This window comes from Phycodurus eques, chromosome 13 (genome assembly GCF_024500275.1).
Source record: "Phycodurus eques isolate BA_2022a chromosome 13, UOR_Pequ_1.1, whole genome shotgun sequence".
NCBI classification, from domain to species: Eukaryota; Metazoa; Chordata; class Actinopteri; order Syngnathiformes; family Syngnathidae; genus Phycodurus; species Phycodurus eques.
The window spans coordinates 8,475,922-8,494,580 of NC_084537.1; the positions used below are offsets into that span (position 1 = coordinate 8,475,922).

Sequence of the window (18,659 nt, forward strand, 5' to 3'; positions counted from 1 at the left end):
CGTATGACCCTGCAGTATCAAGTTGACCATGCATATGTAATGTGTTTAGATACATGCACACTAGGGAGCAACAGTTCTACATAACAAACAAAAATGACGACCAATGGAGGCACACTTTTTATATTTGGTGAGAAGATGAATAAAGATGTTATCAAAGCCTAAACGTTAGCTGTTGCACAAACTCGCTATATTGCTAATTGAACCTAGCATGTTGCGGTAATTTTATTGACATAAATGTATAATATTTAAAGTGCTTTTAAAGGCGAACATTTGAAGGGAAAAAAAACAGCTTTTATTTTTTTGGCACAAAAAAATAACGGCCATCCCTCATCTGCAGTTGAGTAAATATATTCAGAAATACCATAACAGTTGCAAAAACCAACCCGCAAAGATGTCGAGCTTGAGTTTTTTTTTTCCAGGTTGGCGGTCACGAGTCCAGGTAGACGGCGTCCACGCGAGAGGGGCGGCGTTCCACAGCTCCCGTCTGGAACAGGAAGTTGTCGTCGTCCAGGTCGTGCATCAAGTCAAACGCTGGAGGAGAAAAAAACAACTTCACACGACTTGGTGAAGCAGCATGTTCCTCGTTACTAAGGCTATTCTTGTATGACCGTGGAAAATCGGATCGGATATCGGTCCGATGTCAGCAAAAGAACAAGTATTGTATTGGACTGGAGTGGATGTAAAATCGCTCCTTTGACCACTCTTACACGAGCAGTCCATTTCATGGTGATCACAACAACAACAGGTTGCTAAGGTGCTAACACAATAGCAACAACAGGTTGCTAAGGTGCTAACACAATAGCAAGGTGTAGGGTTGAATGTCTTGCTCGAAGTCGTTTATTAACACTCCAGGCGAAGTTCACTTTAAAACTAAACTCACATAACAAAAGAATTAAACCTATTGAATGTTCATATACATGACAGACTTCCGTGTCTTTCTCTGTTTTTGTTCACAAAAATCCCTCGCTCAAAGCTAACACACAATGAAAAACACCATTGACGAACTCACGAAAATTAGCATCAAACTCTCAAAATAATGAACATTGGTACATAAATGCTCTATAAACGGCAATGTAACAATACTCTCATGCATATATCCATCCAACGCTGTGAAAGACGAGTTATATTAACAATATTCGATTGTGACTTTTACGTTCTTTATTACTGAAAGCGTGTATCTCCTTGCGTGCATCATACTGCCCCCCAGAGGTCAAGACGTGCATAACAGGAACAGCGGGAAAAAAACTATAGCCCAGATTCATTGCAGCACATGTGGAGAAACCAAATGCTGTTCCCACCCTATACTGACAGTAAAAAATAACTGAATTGAACTTCAATCATTATTTTGCACTTTAAAAGTATAATTTGTATTTATTATTTATTGAGGTTGTTTTTCATGGTTTTGTCAATTATTTTTTATTGAATCTATCAATTGTAGAATATGCTTATGTTTAAGTCAAGATGTGGTTATTTTGCAATTTAAATAAATATATTTTTGTTACTGCGATTGGGTGGCGACCAGTTCAGGGTGTACCCCGCCTCTCGCCCGAAGATAGCTGGGATAGGCTCCAGCACGCCCGCGACCCTTGTGAGAATAAAGTGGTACAGAAAATAGATGGATGGATTTAATCTTGATTTTATTTAAGTTCTTTTTCAAGATTTTCTGATATCATTTTTTAAAATTTGATTCAATTGTCGTACATTCCTATGTTTGAAGTTACTTTGTGTAACCCATTGTTTAATAATAATTGGGTCAGTTATTCCTCATACCTACTGTAGCTAATTATTTTTCTCTGTTTAAGTAATATCGGGCGGCACAGCGGACGACTGGTTAGTACATCTGCCTCACAGTTTTGAGGACCGTGGTTTAAATCCAGGGCCCGCCTGTGTGGAGTTTGCATGTTCTCCCCATGCCTGCATCGGTTTTCTCCGGGTACTCCGGTTTCCTCCCACATCCCAAAAACATGCATGGGAGAGAAATTGAAGATTCTAAATTGCCCTTAGGTGTGAATGTTTGTTTGTTTATATGTGCCCTGCGATTGGCTGGTGACCAGTTCAGGGTGTACCCCGCCTCTCGCCCGAAAATAGTTGGGATAGGCTCCAGCACGCCCACTACCCTAGTGAGGATAAGCGGAACGGAAGATGAATGAATGAGTGAATGAGTAATATCACTTGATCAAGCCTTTTCTAACTTTCCATTCTACAAAATAAGAAAAGTATGTATGATAATTGCTGGTATCGGATCACACTGTAATCGGTATCGGCCAAAACTAGAAGCAGCAATATCGGTATCGGATCGTAAGTGAAAAAGTTGTATCGGGAGATCTCTAATAATGTGTTTGTGATCACGAGCTGGCTTGTGTTTAGTACAAGAGATGCCATGTTTGTCAAAAGAACTTGTGCTCTGCATTCTGTGCATTCACTATCCCTACCTGCAGGGGGTGCTGTCGAGGCTTGCAGGAAACATGCGGCAGGTTCAGCAAAACCTCCTTCACCAGGTGGCCGAGATGTTCTCCTCTCCCCAAAGAGTCCCCCTGGAAACGCTAAAGCAAAGCAGTGTCAAACTGGAGTGAGGCCACGATATGATCTTGGTGTTGTTGCGGTAGCTCGTTGCCATGAGTACCGTGTTGTTGTTGCAGTGGGGTGTCAGTTGAGGCCATAAACAGTGTGTTCCTCCTGTCAATCAAAGTGTGTTCATCACTTGTTGTTCATCATAGCAATACAAATTCAATTTCGAACATTTTCAACTTCCCAATGGGTGCAATTTAGTGCAAAATAGGTGCTTCAAACCAAAATGACTGACTCCCTGTGGAATTTGGGGCATGGCATGCAGAGGGCTGCGTCAGGAAGGGCATCCGGCTTAAAACTTTGCCAAGCAAATATGAGCGTTCATCCAACGAGTTTCATACCGGATCGGTCGTGGCCCCGGTTAACAACGTCCGCCACCCGCGCCGTCAACCTGCAGGGCGCCGGTGGAAATTCAGCTACTGTGGGTCGAAGTCGAAGAAGAGGTAGAAAGCAGGTTCTTTGGCAGAAAGAGAAGAGGAAAGCACAGACCCTAGAACTGAATGTGGGGACTTTGAATGTTGGGACTATGACAGGAAAATCTCAGGAGTTGTTTGACATGATGATTAGGAGAAAGGTTGATATATTGTGTGTCCAGGAGACCAGGTGGAAAGGCAGTAAGGCTAGAAGTTTAGGGGCACGGTTTAAATTATTTTACCATGGTGTAGATGGGAAGAGAAATGGAGTCGGGGTTATTTTAAAAGAAGAGTTGGCTAAGTATGTCTTGGAGGTGAAAAGAGTATGAGATCGAGTGATGAGGCTGAAACTTGAAATTGAGGGTGTTATGTATAATGTGATCAGTGGCTATGCCCCACAGGTAGGATGTGACGTAGAGATGAAAGAGCAATTCTGGGAGGAGCTAGACGAAGTAGTTCTGAGCATCCCAGACAGAGAGAGAGTTGTGATTGGTGCAGATTGTAATGGACATGTTGGTGAAGTAAATAGGGGTGATGAAGAAGTGATGGGTAAGTACGGCATCCAGGAAGGGAACTTGGAGGGACAGATGGTGGTAGACTTTGCAACAAGGATGCAAATGGCTGTCGTGAGCACTTTTTTCCAGAAGAGGCAGGAACATAGGGTGACCTACAAGAGCGGAGGTAGAAGCACGCAGGTGGATTACATCTTGTGCAAACGATGTAATCTGAAGGAGGTTACCGACTGTAAGGTAGTGGTAGGGGAGAGTGTGGCTAGACAGCATATGATGGTGGTGTGTAAAATGACTCTGGTGGTGGGGAGGAAGATTAGAAAGACAAAGGCAGAGAAGAGAACCATGTGGTGGAAGCTGAGACAGGACGAGTTTTGTGCAGCTTTTTGGGAAGAGGTGAGCCAGGCTCTCGGTGGACAGGAGGAGCTTCCAGAAGACTGGACCACTGCAGCCAAGGTGATCAGAGAGGCAGGCAGGAGAGTACTTGGTGTATCATCTGGCAGGAAAGGAGAGAAGGAGACTTGCTGGTGGAACATCACAGTACAGGAAATCATACAAGGAAAAAGGTTAGCTAAGAAGAAGTGGGACAGTGAGAGGACTGAGGAGAGGCGGAACGAATACATTGAGATGCGACATAGGGCAAAGGTAGAGGTGGCAAACGCCAAACAAGAGGCATATGATGACATTTATGCCAGGTTGGACACTAAAGAAGGAGGAAATGATCGATACAGGTTGGCCAGACAGAGGAATAGAGATGGGACGGATGTGCAGCAGGTTAGGGTGATTAAGGATAGAGATGGAAATATGTTGACTTGTGCTAGCTTGATGGAACAAATACTTCAAGGACTTGATGAATGAGGAAATTGAGAGAGAAGGGAGAGTAGAAAAGGCAAGTGTGGTGGACCAAGAGGTGGCGATGCTTAGTAAGGGGGAAGTTAGAAAGGCATAAAGAGAATGAAAAATGGAAAGGCAGTTGGTCCTGATGACATTCCTGTGGAGGTATGGAAGCATCTAGGAGAGATGGCTGTGGCATTTTTGACCAGCTTGTTCAATAGAATTCTAGAGCGTGAGAAGATGGCTGAGGAATGGAAGAAAGGTGTGCTGGTGCCCATTTTTAAGAACAAGGGTGATCTGCAGAGCTGTGCGAACTATAGAGGAATAAAGTTGATGAGTCACACATGGGAAAGAGTAGTGGAGGCTAGACTCAGGACAGAAGTGAGTATTTGCGAGCAACAGTATGGTGTCATGCATAGAAAGAGTACCACAGATGCATCATTTGCCTTGAGGATGTTGATGGAAAAGTACAGAGAAGGTCAGAAGGAGCTACATTGTGTCTTTGTAGATCTAGAGAAAGCCTATGACAGAGTACCCAGAGAGGAACTGTGGTACTGCATGCGGACGTCTGGAGTGGCAGAGAAGTATGTTACAATAATACAGGACATGTACGAGGGCAGCAGAACAGTGGTGAGGTGTGCGGTTGGTGTGACAGACGAATATAAGGTGGAGGTGGGACTGCATCAGTGATCAGCCCTGAGCCCCTTCCTGTTTGCAGTGGTGATGGATAGGCTGACAGATGAGGTTAGACTGGAATCCCCGTGGACCATGATGTTTGCAGATCAGAATCAGAATCATCTTTATTTCTCAAGTATGTCCAAAAAACACACAAGGAATTTTCCTCCGGTAGTTGGAGTTGCTCTAGTACGAGAACAGACAGTCAATTGACAGAGAACACTTTTGAGACATAAAGACATGGACAAAAAAACAATCACTGAGCAATAAAGGGTTAATAGTTATCTGGTAATGCCGGCACATTTTTTTTGTGTGCAAAAGATGCAGATGACATTGATGACTTTCACTGTAGTGAAAGCAGGGAGCAGGTGGAGGAACAGTTAGAAAGATGGAGGCATGCACTGGAAAGTGTGCATGCCAAAAAAAGGACAAAAAAGGACAAACTCCGACTGCAACGGACAATCAAAACTGCTGAAAGGATTGTCGGTACCCCCCTACCCACCATTGAGGACTTGCACGCTGCCAGAACTAAGACAAGGGCGTGCAAAATCCTCTCGGAGCCTCCGCACCCCGGTCACCAGCTCTTCCAGCTCCTTCCCTCAGGTAGGCGCTACCGATCAATGCAAACTAGAACTAGCAGACATTCCAACAGCTTCTTCCCTCTTGCGATCAACTTCTTAAACACCTAACCTATAATTCCATTACAACAAGCTGGCAATTTTTGGACTTGAGTTCGTTGTCACATTTCTGTGGGGCCAATTATGTATTACTCGTGCACTCACTGTAGTTGTCTCGCCATGCTGCACTATTTGCATCTACTGGCCACTCATGCCAGAGTAGCATCTGCTCCATTTGCACACTGATTGAGTATCTGTAACATTTGTACAACCAACATTGTCCCAGATGATCGCACTACTCGTCACTTTAAAGCGCATACACTCCTTGAAGTCTCAGCGCCCTTTGCACAATGGTCATTGCACCGGACTATTGCAATATTAGTCATTCGAACTGCTCTAAGTGCAAGAGGACTCTGCATCTTTTTGCACAATTGTTTTGTGTCAATGTCTTTATGTCTCCAAAGTGTTCTGTAAATTGTGTTCTGTTCTGTTGTACTAGAGCGGCTCCAACTACCGGAGACAAATTCCTTGTGTTTTTTGGACATACTTGGCAAATAAAGATGATTCTGATTCTGAAAGATGGAGGCATGCACTGGAAAGTAGAGGAATGAAGATTAGCCGGAGTAAGACAGAACATATGTGCATGAATGAGGAGGGTGGTTGGGGAAGAGTGAGGCTTCAGGGAGAAGAGATAGCAAGGGTGGAGGACTTTAAATACTTGGGGTCTCAAAAAGCCATGCTGGAAAAGATTCAGGTAGTCTGCCATTTTGGTTTGAACCAGCCATTTGTGGTCATTTTGGCTATTTCCAGGGGTCCTTCTTGAGCGAACTAGTCCTGGACATTTGTCCGATTCCCACCAAATTTGAACCACGTATACTGGACAGATAGATGACACAAAATCTAGACAATACGTCCAAACACACAAAAACTTATTCGTTCCAGGGTATATGTACTGTAAGTGGCAAATCAAATTGTTCCCAATATCACTCAGAGCCTCCAAGAGCCATGTTTTAGGGTATGTCGAACTAACACATCAGGGGTTTCTTTATAACCCCTTAAAAAATTAACAAAATTTAGACAATAGGTCCAAACACACATTGGTCCTCCAAAAGATTTAAATCTCCTGCAGTGGAAAAACATTATTATTGCACGATACGCTTTCCACCTTAGCTAGAGGGGGGTGCAGAGGGGTGTATCCAGGGGCTGGGGGGGGGGGGTGGGGGTGGGGGGGGGGGTTATCCAGGAATGTGCTGAGTGTGCACAAACACTCTGACTCAACATGGAAACCGAAGGCTGCCAAGTGCAAAAAGAAAAGCAACTGCAGGGATGATATGCAGTGGGGGGATTGTAAAGGGGGTTTGGATGGACGATGGAGCGTTCCTTCTTGTGGGTCCCCTGAGGTGGGATTTGGCGGGGGGCCTGGCGTTCTGCTGGAGGCTTCATAAATCAGCCTCATGGTGATGGGCAAGCTCTGCTCGCTTCTGACTGGACGAAACGTTCTTACTCACTTCCTGTGTCCAAACCATCTGTAGTCCAGTTGGCTTAATGAAGAGCAGACGTTTGTTTTACGCAGATGTAAACTAACACAACCACAGTGGAAGCTCTCAGGTCGAACACCCGAGAACTCGGACAACTCGGAGTTTAAGTAAACAACAGCAAAAATACAAAAAGCAAACAGGAAGTCGACCGTTTTACTGACCCGTGGAAGCTTCCTCCCATGCCAAGAGAGTGGATGTCGGCTTGGAGGGGCACATGGTCCGAGCTCTCTCCGTTAGTGGAAGAACCTGAAAGAGACAGTGGAGAATTAGTCCACCTCAAGGGTTTGGTGGTGGTGTGTGTGTGTGTGTGTGCGTTGCGTATAGTTGGTATACCTGGGAAGTTGTCTAAGCCTGGAAAAGCTGAGCTGTTGAACAGGTCCGATTCTGGTACCGCGTACATGTGAATCTGTGAGAATGACAAAATATAGTTCACACTTTGATAATAATATCCATCCATTCATCCATTTTCTGAGCCGCTTCTCATCACGTGCTGGAGCCTATCCCAGCTATCATCGGTCAGGAGGCGGGGTACACCCTGAACTGCTTGCCAGCCAATCGCAGGGCACATACAAACAAACAACCATTCAGACTCACATTCACACCTACGGGCAATTTAGAGTCATCAATTAACCTACCATGCATGTTTTTGGGATGTGGGAGGAAAGTGGAGTGCCCGGAGAAAACCCACGAAGGCACGGGGAGATCATGCAAACTCCACACAGGCGGGGATTGAACCCCAGTCCTCAGAACTGTGAGGCAGATGATCTAACCAGCCGTCCACCGAGCCGCCTTGATAATAATAGTTAATAATAGGTAACAATAAAACACTTTGATAATGAGTGACGATGCACATGTGGTTACACGTCCAAAGTAGGTGTGGTTCCTGTTCCAAATCCTATGAAGTTTCAGGTTCACATCCAATGTGGTTCCTGGTCTAAACCTGTGTGTATCCTGCTCCAAATCCTGCTTGGTTCCTGTTTCAAATCATGTTTGTTTCCAGGTCCAACTCCTATGGGCCAAATCCAGTGTAATTCCAAGGCCAATTCCTATGTTGTTACAGGTTTAAAATGTAAAGTGGTTACAGGTTCAAATCAGATGAGGTTTCTGGTCTAAATCACATTTGGCTTTAAATCCAAAGCCAATGTTGCTCCAGATACAAATTCTATGCGTAACCAGGTTCAGAATCTTTTTGGTTCTAGATTCAAATTCAATGTGGGTTCACGTCCAAAAGCCTTCGAAAATCCAGGTCCAAATTTCATGTTGCTCAAGGCATAGATGTTATGTGGTTCCTGGTCCAAATGTGTAACCAGGTCAGTATCCTGTCTTCACCCAGGTCCATATCCTGTGTTGTTGCAGGTACATACTCAGTGTGGTTCCTGGTCCAAATCCCATGTGGTTTCTGTTCCAAATCGTATCTGGAACCAGGTCCATAACCTATGTGGTTCTACATCTATACCCTAAGTGGTTTCTGGTACAAATCCTTTGCGGTTCCAAGGTCAAATCCTATGTGGTTCCAGGTCCTCATTCTGTGTGGTTTCAGGTTGAAATCCTCAAATTGTAGTTTTCACATTGCGGCACGCGAGCTCACACGTGGTTGTGGTTAAGACCAACAAATCCTCTCAGTGTGTCACTTGCCTCCAATGAAAACAAACTGGGTCCAGATAGCACAGAACAATGGGTTCCCTCATCCCAACTTCCAGGGTATGTGTGCGTAATCCTTCATTTCATCCTATTGATCAGAGACACGCTAACTCTGAAAACACCAGTTCTTCATGCAAGGACGGACTGGAAGGTGTCTGCCATTTCTGTAAATTGTTCGATTTGAATTGCAACATTGACCCCCAATGTTCTGTCGTCCGTATCCATAAAATTTCAGGAGAAGGGCACAAACACGGAAGAAATGTCTCCATGGATTATAATTGGACCAAAAGACAAAATGTGTGGCTTCTACTTTTCTTAGTGCTAATACCCATGGGGAAAAAATATTTTGGCAAAAATAGACAAAATGAACACAGAGTTAGACAGTCCATGAGTAAACATATGCAAACAATTGGAAATAAAGTTTCCTATTGGTGTTAGTTGGACCTTGGGCTCTTGGATGCCTTTGGCTGAATGAGTCTTGACGTGTTTCCGCAGAGAGCTTGGGTCAGTGTAGCGCTTGGTGCACCCCGGGATCTGGCAGGCGTATGGCTTCTGTGAGTGAAAAACAACAGCAACAGACGAATTTTATGTGCCAGACAACAACAAGCTTGATGAGGAAAAAGTAAAAATCAACCTGCAACAGCTCAACAGGTTGTCAACCTTTTAAAGTACAGTATACAGATTGCAGACCTTCACCAAGACTTAAAGGTCTCATATTTTGGCTATTTAGACCTCCATAAAGTGACTCTCTAACTTAGTATAAAAGTGTCAAATTCATTTAAAAAAAAACACCTTGGTTTTTGTGTCCAGAAAAGGCCCCTCTGACAGCTATTTCTGTTTGATCCAGTTTTGTATCTGCTTTGGCCATATTTGGCTAAGACCGCCCCTTGCCTCCGTGTAGAAGATCCACTTGTACGAGCACACGTGATTGCTATGTTTACAACGCTGGTTTGGGAGCAGAGAGGTAGGCGGAGATCTTGGCTAGTGATGTAGCTAAGTTTGAGAAATTCGAATGACCTAATTTCAGGGCTCTTGCCCGAAAAACCTCTGGAACTCAGGAATGCGTGGACCATTTGAATTCATATTTCACATGTTTACTGAGGGACCATAAAGACAACATTACATCTCAAATACTAGAAAAAGTTGTTTTGCCAAAATACAGGACCTTTAAACATTTGTCATCAACTACCATTATAGCTAAATGCACCTCGTTGCATCTATTCATTTTATTATATGAACATCAGGTGACATGTCACATCACAATGCATAACAGCCGTTTTGGTGCCTGAAAACAAACATATTTGAAAGTTTTTTGATCCTACATCAACTTGATTTTTCAACATGTCAGCTGAGAGAATAGCAACAGAAGAGGACTTTCTCTTTCCTCAAAACAAGGAATATACCTCATAGTGTCATTGACCAACTAAAAGAAGATTAGGTAAGTATAAATGTAAACTTTCATCACACGAATTTAGAGTATAGGCTATAGAATAGAATAGCCATATATGAACCATATTTGCTAGTGTGTGTGTGTGTGTGTGTGTAAATAAGCTACCACTCACAGGTAGACAGACAGGTAGACGTTTCTCATTCAAACGAGAAAGTTTCTCATTCTAACGGGAAATTTTCTCATTCGAACAAGAAAGTTTCTCGTTCTAATGAGAAAGTGTCTCGTTCGAATGAGAAACACGTTTCTTTTTTTTTTTTCTTCCCATATCCCTTTAGGGGCTCCGTAGGATTTGCTTGCTGCTGCTGTTTTTTTTTTTGTTTTGTTTGTTTTTTACAGATTGTTTTCATGGTAAAACGTAATGGTCTCGAGATAGGATATTGGGGTCAGGGGGTGCAGATTTCCCAGAATTTCTCTGATTATTTCAGGAAAAACTGCATTGAGCAACAGGCATTAAAAACAAACATGTCTCCCTTCAAGCACATTCACTTATGACCTGAATAGTACGACCACAGGAGACTTTTTTTTGGGCATGCATCCATTTGACAAGATTTTTATTCGCCCGGCAGCAAGTCTTTTAGCGTGAAGCCACAAGAAGAAGGAGGAAAGAAAAAAAAACCTTTCTCGCGCCTTGTTACAACAATAGGTCACTGGTGTAACATTTGCCGGCTCAACGCTAAGTCCTCATCGCTTGCTGGCAGTTGTAAAAATAACTGTGGCTCGTGGCATCGGTCCGCAGCGGCCATTGTGATTTCACAATCTTCAAAAATGAGTCCAATTAGCCAACTATGCAGAAGACGTGACAATTTTGAGGATCAAGCAATCCATGCTGTTTTGCACACAATTCTATTCATATTCATGCACTTTTTGGGGAGTTTCAGAGTTTATTAAGTTTGTCGCCAAAATCTCTTCTCCAAGGATTCTGAATACTCATCGCTTGGATGTATTTCCTTTGGCATTTACAGTCACTAGTGGACATATTTACATAGTGTTTCCCAACATCACAGTCCTTAAAGTCCCTGTAAAGTGAAAATAAATGTCTTGTAAATTTGACACGCCACAGAGAAGAATGTTGTTAACAACCCGGCCAAATTTGAGTGATTTAAAAAAAACGCTAAAGTATGCAAAATAAGGTCTCAAAATAGTGAAAAATTAAGCCATGCTCTCCGATCTCAGATGCTGTGGGCGTGTCTCCTGAATGTGCTGAAACCATGCCCCGCTCAGCTGTCAACCATCAATCAAATATCACTGCTACGATCAAGAAAAATGGAGGCTACTTCGTGTAGCATCTTTCTTATGCCTACACATCCCTATATGTTTGAGCCATGAAAATACATCTGTTTAAAGTCTCCGGTGCCTGGACTATATCCCATCGGGTCATTGCGGGACTTTTTCATGCTGCGACAACGAGGCGCTCTAAATTGGCCACGTCAGTGGAGTATCCGAAGGGAAGATACATTTTTCAAAGTGTAGACATAGCTAGCTAACTGAAAGTTGTAATTGAGCCGGATAACTACTGATGCGACTGAAGTAGATCAATTTCTTATACTCTTACTCATGGTGGACGCCAAATCACCACTATGCACTGTTTTAGCAACGCCCATCAAAAAATCAGGAAAACTGAAATGGTGAAAAACATTTTAATGTTATTTCTTCACAATGGAGTGCTTTGTTGATCTCAGTTTGTTTTTGCATGTTTCCAGCAATTATCTTCAAACATGTATAATGTATTTAGAAAAAAAAAATCTCTGAATACACTTTGTAGGGTCTTAAAATTAAATCAGTTTATGCGATTTCAGCCCACAGACTGTTACTGTATGGTAGCCATCTCATTTCACCCATTTAAGGATGGGTGTTATTTCTCAATGTAGTACAATCAAATCAAAGGACAAAATGTGTGGCTTGTTTGAAACAAGTATGCTATTACTTTTCTTATTCCTAAGACTTACATAAAGCCAAAGCATTTAATTGTTTTTTTTCTGCCAGATATGGACAGTATAAAGCGGTGGTGGTTAAACTGTGGACTGACCGTGTCGAGGTGCGTTCGCTGGTGCTTGGCTCGATCGCTGGAATTGCTGAAGGCTTTGAAGCAACCGAGGTGCTGGCAGATGTATGGCTTCTCCCCCGTGTGGCTCCGCAGGTGGATCTTCAGGTTCTCCAGACGGGAAAATTCTTTGGAGCAGCCTTCAAACTGCAGATAATCGCAACAAAAACATGACATTTTAAAAATATTTTTACCTTTTTCTCGTTTCCTCTGCTTTTGCCTCTCTTCGTTAAGGACATTTTCTCCTAGGTCTGGGGTTTCTTATCAACTCACCATGCACTTGTTGGGCTTTTCCCCAGAGTGCACCCTCATGTGGATGAGCAGCTTGTAGCGTGCATTGAAAGGCTTTCTGCATCGGACGCAATCAGCCCAGAAGCAGGCGAACTCCTCACCCTTACGCCGGTCCACGTGCACCTTCTCTATGTGCCTCGCCAGTTCCTCCCGGCTCCTGCAGGTGGCACTGCAGTCAGTCCAAAGACATGGCTGCTCATGGAACATGTCCCCTGTTGGCTCTTGTTTTATGCAGAGACGGTCCTCCTGGAGTTTTTTAGATGTGGCCCAACCAGGGAGAACGTAGGATACAGGAAGGGTCGGTTGGGAACTAACGCAGAATACATGGGAGGTTTTAGGACTGGTGGAGAATTCCGCCTTGGTTTTGTTAGGGTGGGACCTGCAGGTGAGGTCCAGAGAGGACAGGGTAGTCCTAGGTGCACAGCACACCCCAGCACCACCCGAGAGGATGGATGACTGAACCCCAGAATATGGCGGTCCCTGTTGGTCCTCCACATCTTCAAAGAAACCGCGAAGAGTCATCTGCGCGTCCGGAGGTCCGAAGTCCGGGGGTCTGAAGTCTGGAGGCCACATTTTGGGTGTTGATTGGATGCCGTCAAGCCGTGTCGAACATCTCTCGGCTCTCGAGAGTCACATCTTCAACATGTGGGATCCCCACAGTCAGACATCTTATGTGCACTGTGTAGGAACAACAAAACTCAACGTGACACAAAACAATTACAATCCAAGAAAAGTCCTTTTGATCAGGAATCTGTGTTTACACCAAGGAGTTTGGTATGGTACAAGTTATTAAGAAAGCACTTTTGCGCGAGGCATCACAGCAGATTTGTATTCCACTGGCAAGAGAACACGTGCAACTCAGTAGTATGCCACGAAAATTTTTAAAATCAAAGAAAAGTCCTTCTGACCATGAGGTTTTTCTTTGACATGGAGGAGTTTGGAAAGTCACAAGTTTTTAGGAAGCACTTTTGAGAGCGCGCAAATAAATACCTGAAACCTGGTCCAGAAGCATGTTAGTTGGGAAAGATGACAGAAACCTTCTCTAGTGGCTTCACTCATATGCTGCTGATGTCATTTACGGCAGGTAATGAGTCATGGGTACGACCCGACCGGGTTCTTTAATACGAATGCGGCTCAGACGATGAGTAAGTGGACTTCTGAAAGACCAGGCGGTCTTTAAGTGTATGTTTCATGCACGTGGTTTACTGGTACAGTCTGGTTTACTGTTTTATGGCCCTTCCTGTAACATGGAGGCGTGGGAATTGTGAGCCAATCCTAATTAAAGAGATTTAAAGTGTGTGTCAACAGAGATGGATGGACAAGCTTTAGAATTCACGGGTTAAGGTTAGGATTCACCCTGGACTGGGGTGGAAAAACTTAAGTCGTCAAGGGTCACATTTTTTAAAAGGACATGAGTCGGGTCATTTGGTGGATGAAGTTAAAATATTAAAATAGTTTAATGAAAAAATAATATTATTCATTCTCATATCTATATTTGGCGGCACGGTGGATGACTGGTTAGAGCGTCAGCCTCACAGTTCTGAGGTGCGGGGTTCAATCCCCGTCCCCGCCTGTGTGGTGTTTGCATGTTCTCCCCGTGCCTGCATGGGTTTCCTCCGGGCACTCCGGTTTCTTCCCACATCCCAAAAACATGCATGAATTGGAGACTCTAAATTACCCGTAGGCATGACTGTGAGTGCGAATGGTTGTTTGTTTGTATGTGCCCTGCGATTGGCTGGCAACCAGTTCAGGGTGTACCCCGCCTCCTGCCCGATGACAGCTGGGATAGGCTCCAGCACGCCCGCGACCCTAGTGAGGAGAAGCGGCTCAGAAAATGGATGGATATCTATATTTGATCTTATTTAATGTTAACACTAGTTAGGTTATCTTAGTGCTTTTGTCAGTTAGAGTTTAGGTCAGGGATTAATGTTAGCAAAGGATAGTGATTAAGGGTAGAGTTAGGGGTTAGAGTTATTTAGAGGTTAGAGTTAGTGTTTAATAGTTAGGGTTTAGTTTTAGCTTGGATGCATGTTAGGTGTAGCTTGTGTAAGGGTTAATGTTAGCTAGGTTAAGTATTAAGGGTAAGTGACGGTTAGGGGGTCACTCAGGTTAGGGCTAGGTTTAGGTTAGGGTTAGTGTCAGCTTGGAGTTGGGGTTGGAATCGTGCTTGGGGTTAGGGTCAGCATTAGCCTTACCTAGGGTTGGGGAAAGGGGATAGGGTTAACCTAAAGATACCTCAATGAAGGGTTTGGGTTAGGGGTAGTCTTAACCCTAAGGATACTCAAGACTTTATGAAGCATCACACCAGACCCCCATTCAAAGTTCCACAAGGAATACAACCATTAAAAAAACACTCTGGGCTGAAGAAGAAGAGTGTTACGGTAAAACTAAGAAAAGTTTTCCCACAAAGCCAGCCGCGAGCCAGCACACTGTACAGCGAAATGGCAGCCCAGTCTCATGTGGTGTCTTTTAAAGACGCACTGGCTGAGCTTAGCTAAACACAGCTGTGGCCTTTCAAAACCAGCAAATGTGTGCTCTTGACTTACAAAGGCACATGCCTCCTGGTCTGGACGGCGAGTGAAAAACGTCACTGGGATCCAGAGATGCAACCACATCGATCCTCTCTTCCTACACCGGCCCAGATAACACAATGATGTAACCCCTTTCAAAACCCGTTGCTGGGCTTTTTTAATGACCCGTGAGCCCCCGTGTGTCCACAGTAATGCCAGTAGTTGGCCGCGGTCCACTTGTTGAGTTCCGGACCCCCATTTTCAAAATAACATCACCTTGTGAGACCTACTAAATTGTGCTTTTAAACACATTCAGGGTTAAGGGTCGAGGGTTATCTTTAGGATCTCGGGTTAGGGCAGGGTTTGTGTTAGGGGCATGGTTAGGTTAGGATGGTGATAGGGTTTAAGGGTTAGCGAAAGGGCCAAGGTTAGGGATAGGGATAGAGGGTTAGGGGTAAGGGTTAGGATTATAGTTAGGGGATAGGATTAAGGTTAAGGTTAGAGGGTTAGGGTTGGTGGTTGTTTGCACAGCAGCTTTGAGGGGAAGAGCTGGAATAACAAATGGACATTTACTTTCCTGTAACTGCCGCTCCTCCGCTGACCTCCATACTGTTTACACGGACTGTCAACAGCCACAAGCTACGACCAAGTGAAATCATGGCGATAACAGTTACTTTATTGGCCTCACGAGAGAGGGGGTTGATGCACAAAATAAATGAACTTGGTTGAATTGTAAGCAGGAAGATGGACAGGGTTCCCTTGAGATACGAGTGACCTGATTTATGAGCTTTTTGAGACACAAGCAGTCATTCTGCCAATTTTTTTGCTTTGAACATTTTGATATGCGAGCGCTTTATATTGTATATATTATTATTATTATTTTTATATATTATTTCAATTGTATTTTGTCATTGATAATATCACAACACAGAAATTGTGACTGGCATATTGGAAAGAAAAACATACGCTACATGACGATATATCACAAACAACAGTTATTAACTACATTTAGCTACGTAAAATCGGTATTTTCTTAAACGTCCGACAGCGACAATTTTGATATCTGATACTGGTGTATCAGTCATTAAATTAAATTTTAAAAAGCAATGTTCTTGCTAAAAAAAAAAAAAATCTTTTTCTGGATGTCTGTGTAGATTCTCAGTTATCCAAGTGAAGGTAACCGTGAAGGTTGAGAAAACTGGATTCTTCTTGTTTTTTTAATTTGTTTTTCTTGTCTTCTGAAAACATTCAAATATGACATAGGCAACTGTGCTGAGAGGCTAGCGATTTTGAAATAGTTGATATATTGGGTAAAACAAGATTATCAACGATAAATGGCGATATCAATCACAAACGACAGTTATTACACGCCGGACAGCATCAGTATCAGACTGATATCGGACACTGGTGTATCGATACTGTATCGAAACGACTGACTGTGTGTGTGTGTGTATATATATATATATATATATATATATATATATATATATGACTGAAATATCACACAGCCATAAGTATTCAGACCCTTTGCTGTGACACTCATAAATTTAACTCGGGTGCAGTCCATTTCTTCTGATCATCCTTGAGATGGTTCTCCAACTTCATTGGAGTCCAACTGTGTTTGATAATAATGATTGGACTTGATAAGGAAAGCCACACACCTGTCTATATAAGACCTTACAGCTCACAGTGCATATCAGAGCAAATGAGAATCATGAGGTCAAATGAATTGCCTGAAGAGCTCAGAGACAGAATTGTGGCAAGGCACAGACCAGGCCAACATTAGAAACAAATTTCTGCTGCACTTAAGGTTTCTAAGAACACAGTGGCCTCCATAATCCTTAAATGGAAGACGTTTGGGACGACCAGAACCCTTCCTAGAGCTGGCCGTCCGGCCAAACTGAGCAATCGGAGGAGAAGAGCCTTGGTGAGAGAGGTAAAGAAGAACCCAAAGATAACTGTGGCTGAGCTCCAGAGATGCATTCGGGAGATGGGAAAAAGTTCTAAAAAGTCAACCATCACTGCAGCCCTCCACCGGTCGGGGCTTTATCGCAGAGTGGCCCGACGGAAGCCTCTCCTCAGTGGAAGACACATGAAAGCCCACATGGAGTTTGCTAAAAAAAAAAAAAAACCTGAAGGACTCCAAGATAGTGAGAAATAAGATTCCCTGGTCTGATGAGACCAAGATAGAACTTGTTGGCCTTAATTCTAAGCGGTATGTGTGGAGAAAACCAGGCATTGCTCATCACCTGTCCAATACAGTCCCAACAGTGAAGCATGGTGGTGGTAGCATCATGCTGTGGGGGTGCTTTTCCGCTGCAGGGACAGAACGACTGCTTGCAATCGAAGGAAAGATGAATGTGGCCAAGTACAGGGATATCCTGGACGAAAACCTTCTCCAGACCACTAAGGACCTCAGACCGGGCCGAAAGTTCACCTTCCAACAAGACAATGACCCTAAGCACACAGCTAAAATACCGAAGGAGTGGCTTCAGAACAACTCCGTGACTGTTCTTGAATGGCCCAGCCAGAGCCCAGACTTAAACCCAATTGAGCATCTCTGGAGAAATTTGAAAATGGCTGTCCACCGTTCACCATCCAACCTGACAGAACTGGAGAGGATCTGCAAGGAGAAAAGGCAGGATTCCCAAATCCAGGTGTGACAAACTTGTTGCATTATTCCCAAAAAAGACTCATGGCTGTATTAGCTCAAAATGATGCTTCTGCTAAATACTGAGCAAAGGGCCTGAATACTTACAGCTGTGTGATATTTCAGTTTTTATTTTTTAATAAATCTGCAAAGATTTCAACAATTCCGTTTTTTTCTGTCAATATGGGGTGCTGTGAGTACATTAATGAGGAAAAATGAACTTACATGATTTTAGCAAATGGCTACAATATAACACAGAGTGAAAAATGTAAGGGGGTCTGAATGCTTTGCGTACCCACTGTATAGATATATCGCAAACAATAAAACAAAGCATCACAAAATCTGAATTATGCAGTGTAAATTCATCCTCATTCCAAATTAACAACATGCAAATATTATTCAGTTACTAAACAATATTCATTAATAATGACATTATCAGCACACGATTACATTGCTTGCTGCAGTATTTGTGGCATGCCCACCAAATAAACTCTTAAAAAGGTGGAATAAAAGTAGAATACATGCACTCACATGACACGTAACGCAACATCTGCTTGTCACCTGGCGTTTGAGGCTGAGGTCCGTATGAGCGAGTCAAAGCGTCGCAAATCAGGTCGAGCCAGGTTGGCGCTGACTGCTGAGCGTATATGACGTCTCCACTGCTCCCGTCCGAGCGGTTTGTCGGTGCGCGCGCACGCTGAAGGCAACGCTTCTGCGGGGCGCGCGCACATGCTGCAACGTGCAAAAAAAGAAAAAAAGACCCCGTGCCATACTGCTCAATCATATTTAATTTTAGTAGTAGTAGTAGTAGTAGTAGTAGTAGTGGTAGTAGTAGTGGTAGTAGTAGTAGTAGTAGTAGTAGTAGCAGCAGCAGCAGCAGCAGCAGCAGCAGTAGTGTTAGTCGTACTATACAGGTGTTAGT

At 43.6% G+C, this 18,659-nt stretch overlaps 1 protein-coding gene across 1 annotated transcript; it reads right to left on the reverse strand.

The window, feature by feature from the left end:
• Positions 1–18,361, reverse strand: LOC133411897 (zinc finger protein GLI4). The gene is made up of 9 exons (XM_061694689.1): positions 18,269–18,361; positions 12,560–13,255; positions 12,272–12,433; positions 9,240–9,347; positions 7,488–7,560; positions 7,316–7,400; positions 2,624–2,676; positions 2,433–2,543; positions 1–531 (listed from the first exon to the last, which is right to left on the reverse strand). The coding sequence occupies exons 2-9, from the start codon at positions 13,148–13,150 to the stop codon at positions 428–430; spliced, it is 1,287 nt and encodes a 428-aa protein (XP_061550673.1). The 5' UTR covers positions 13,151–13,255; positions 18,269–18,361; the 3' UTR covers positions 1–427.
• Positions 18,362–18,659: the final 298 nt, after the last annotated feature.

Bases quoted from the DNA above. Each gene is read 5' to 3' on its own strand.
- LOC133411897 (XM_061694689.1), bottom strand. From the start codon at position 13,150: ATGTGGCCTCCAGACTTCAGACCCCCGGACTTCGGACCTCCGGACGCG. The intron at 12,434-12,559 runs GTGAGTTGATAA...GATTATCTGCAG, and splicing joins AAAAGCCCAACAAGTGCATG to TTTGAAGGCTGCTCCAAAGA. The intron at 7,561-9,239 runs GTCCAACTAACA...TCATTCTCACAG, and splicing joins AAGGCATCCAAGAGCCCAAG to ATTCACATGTACGCGGTACC.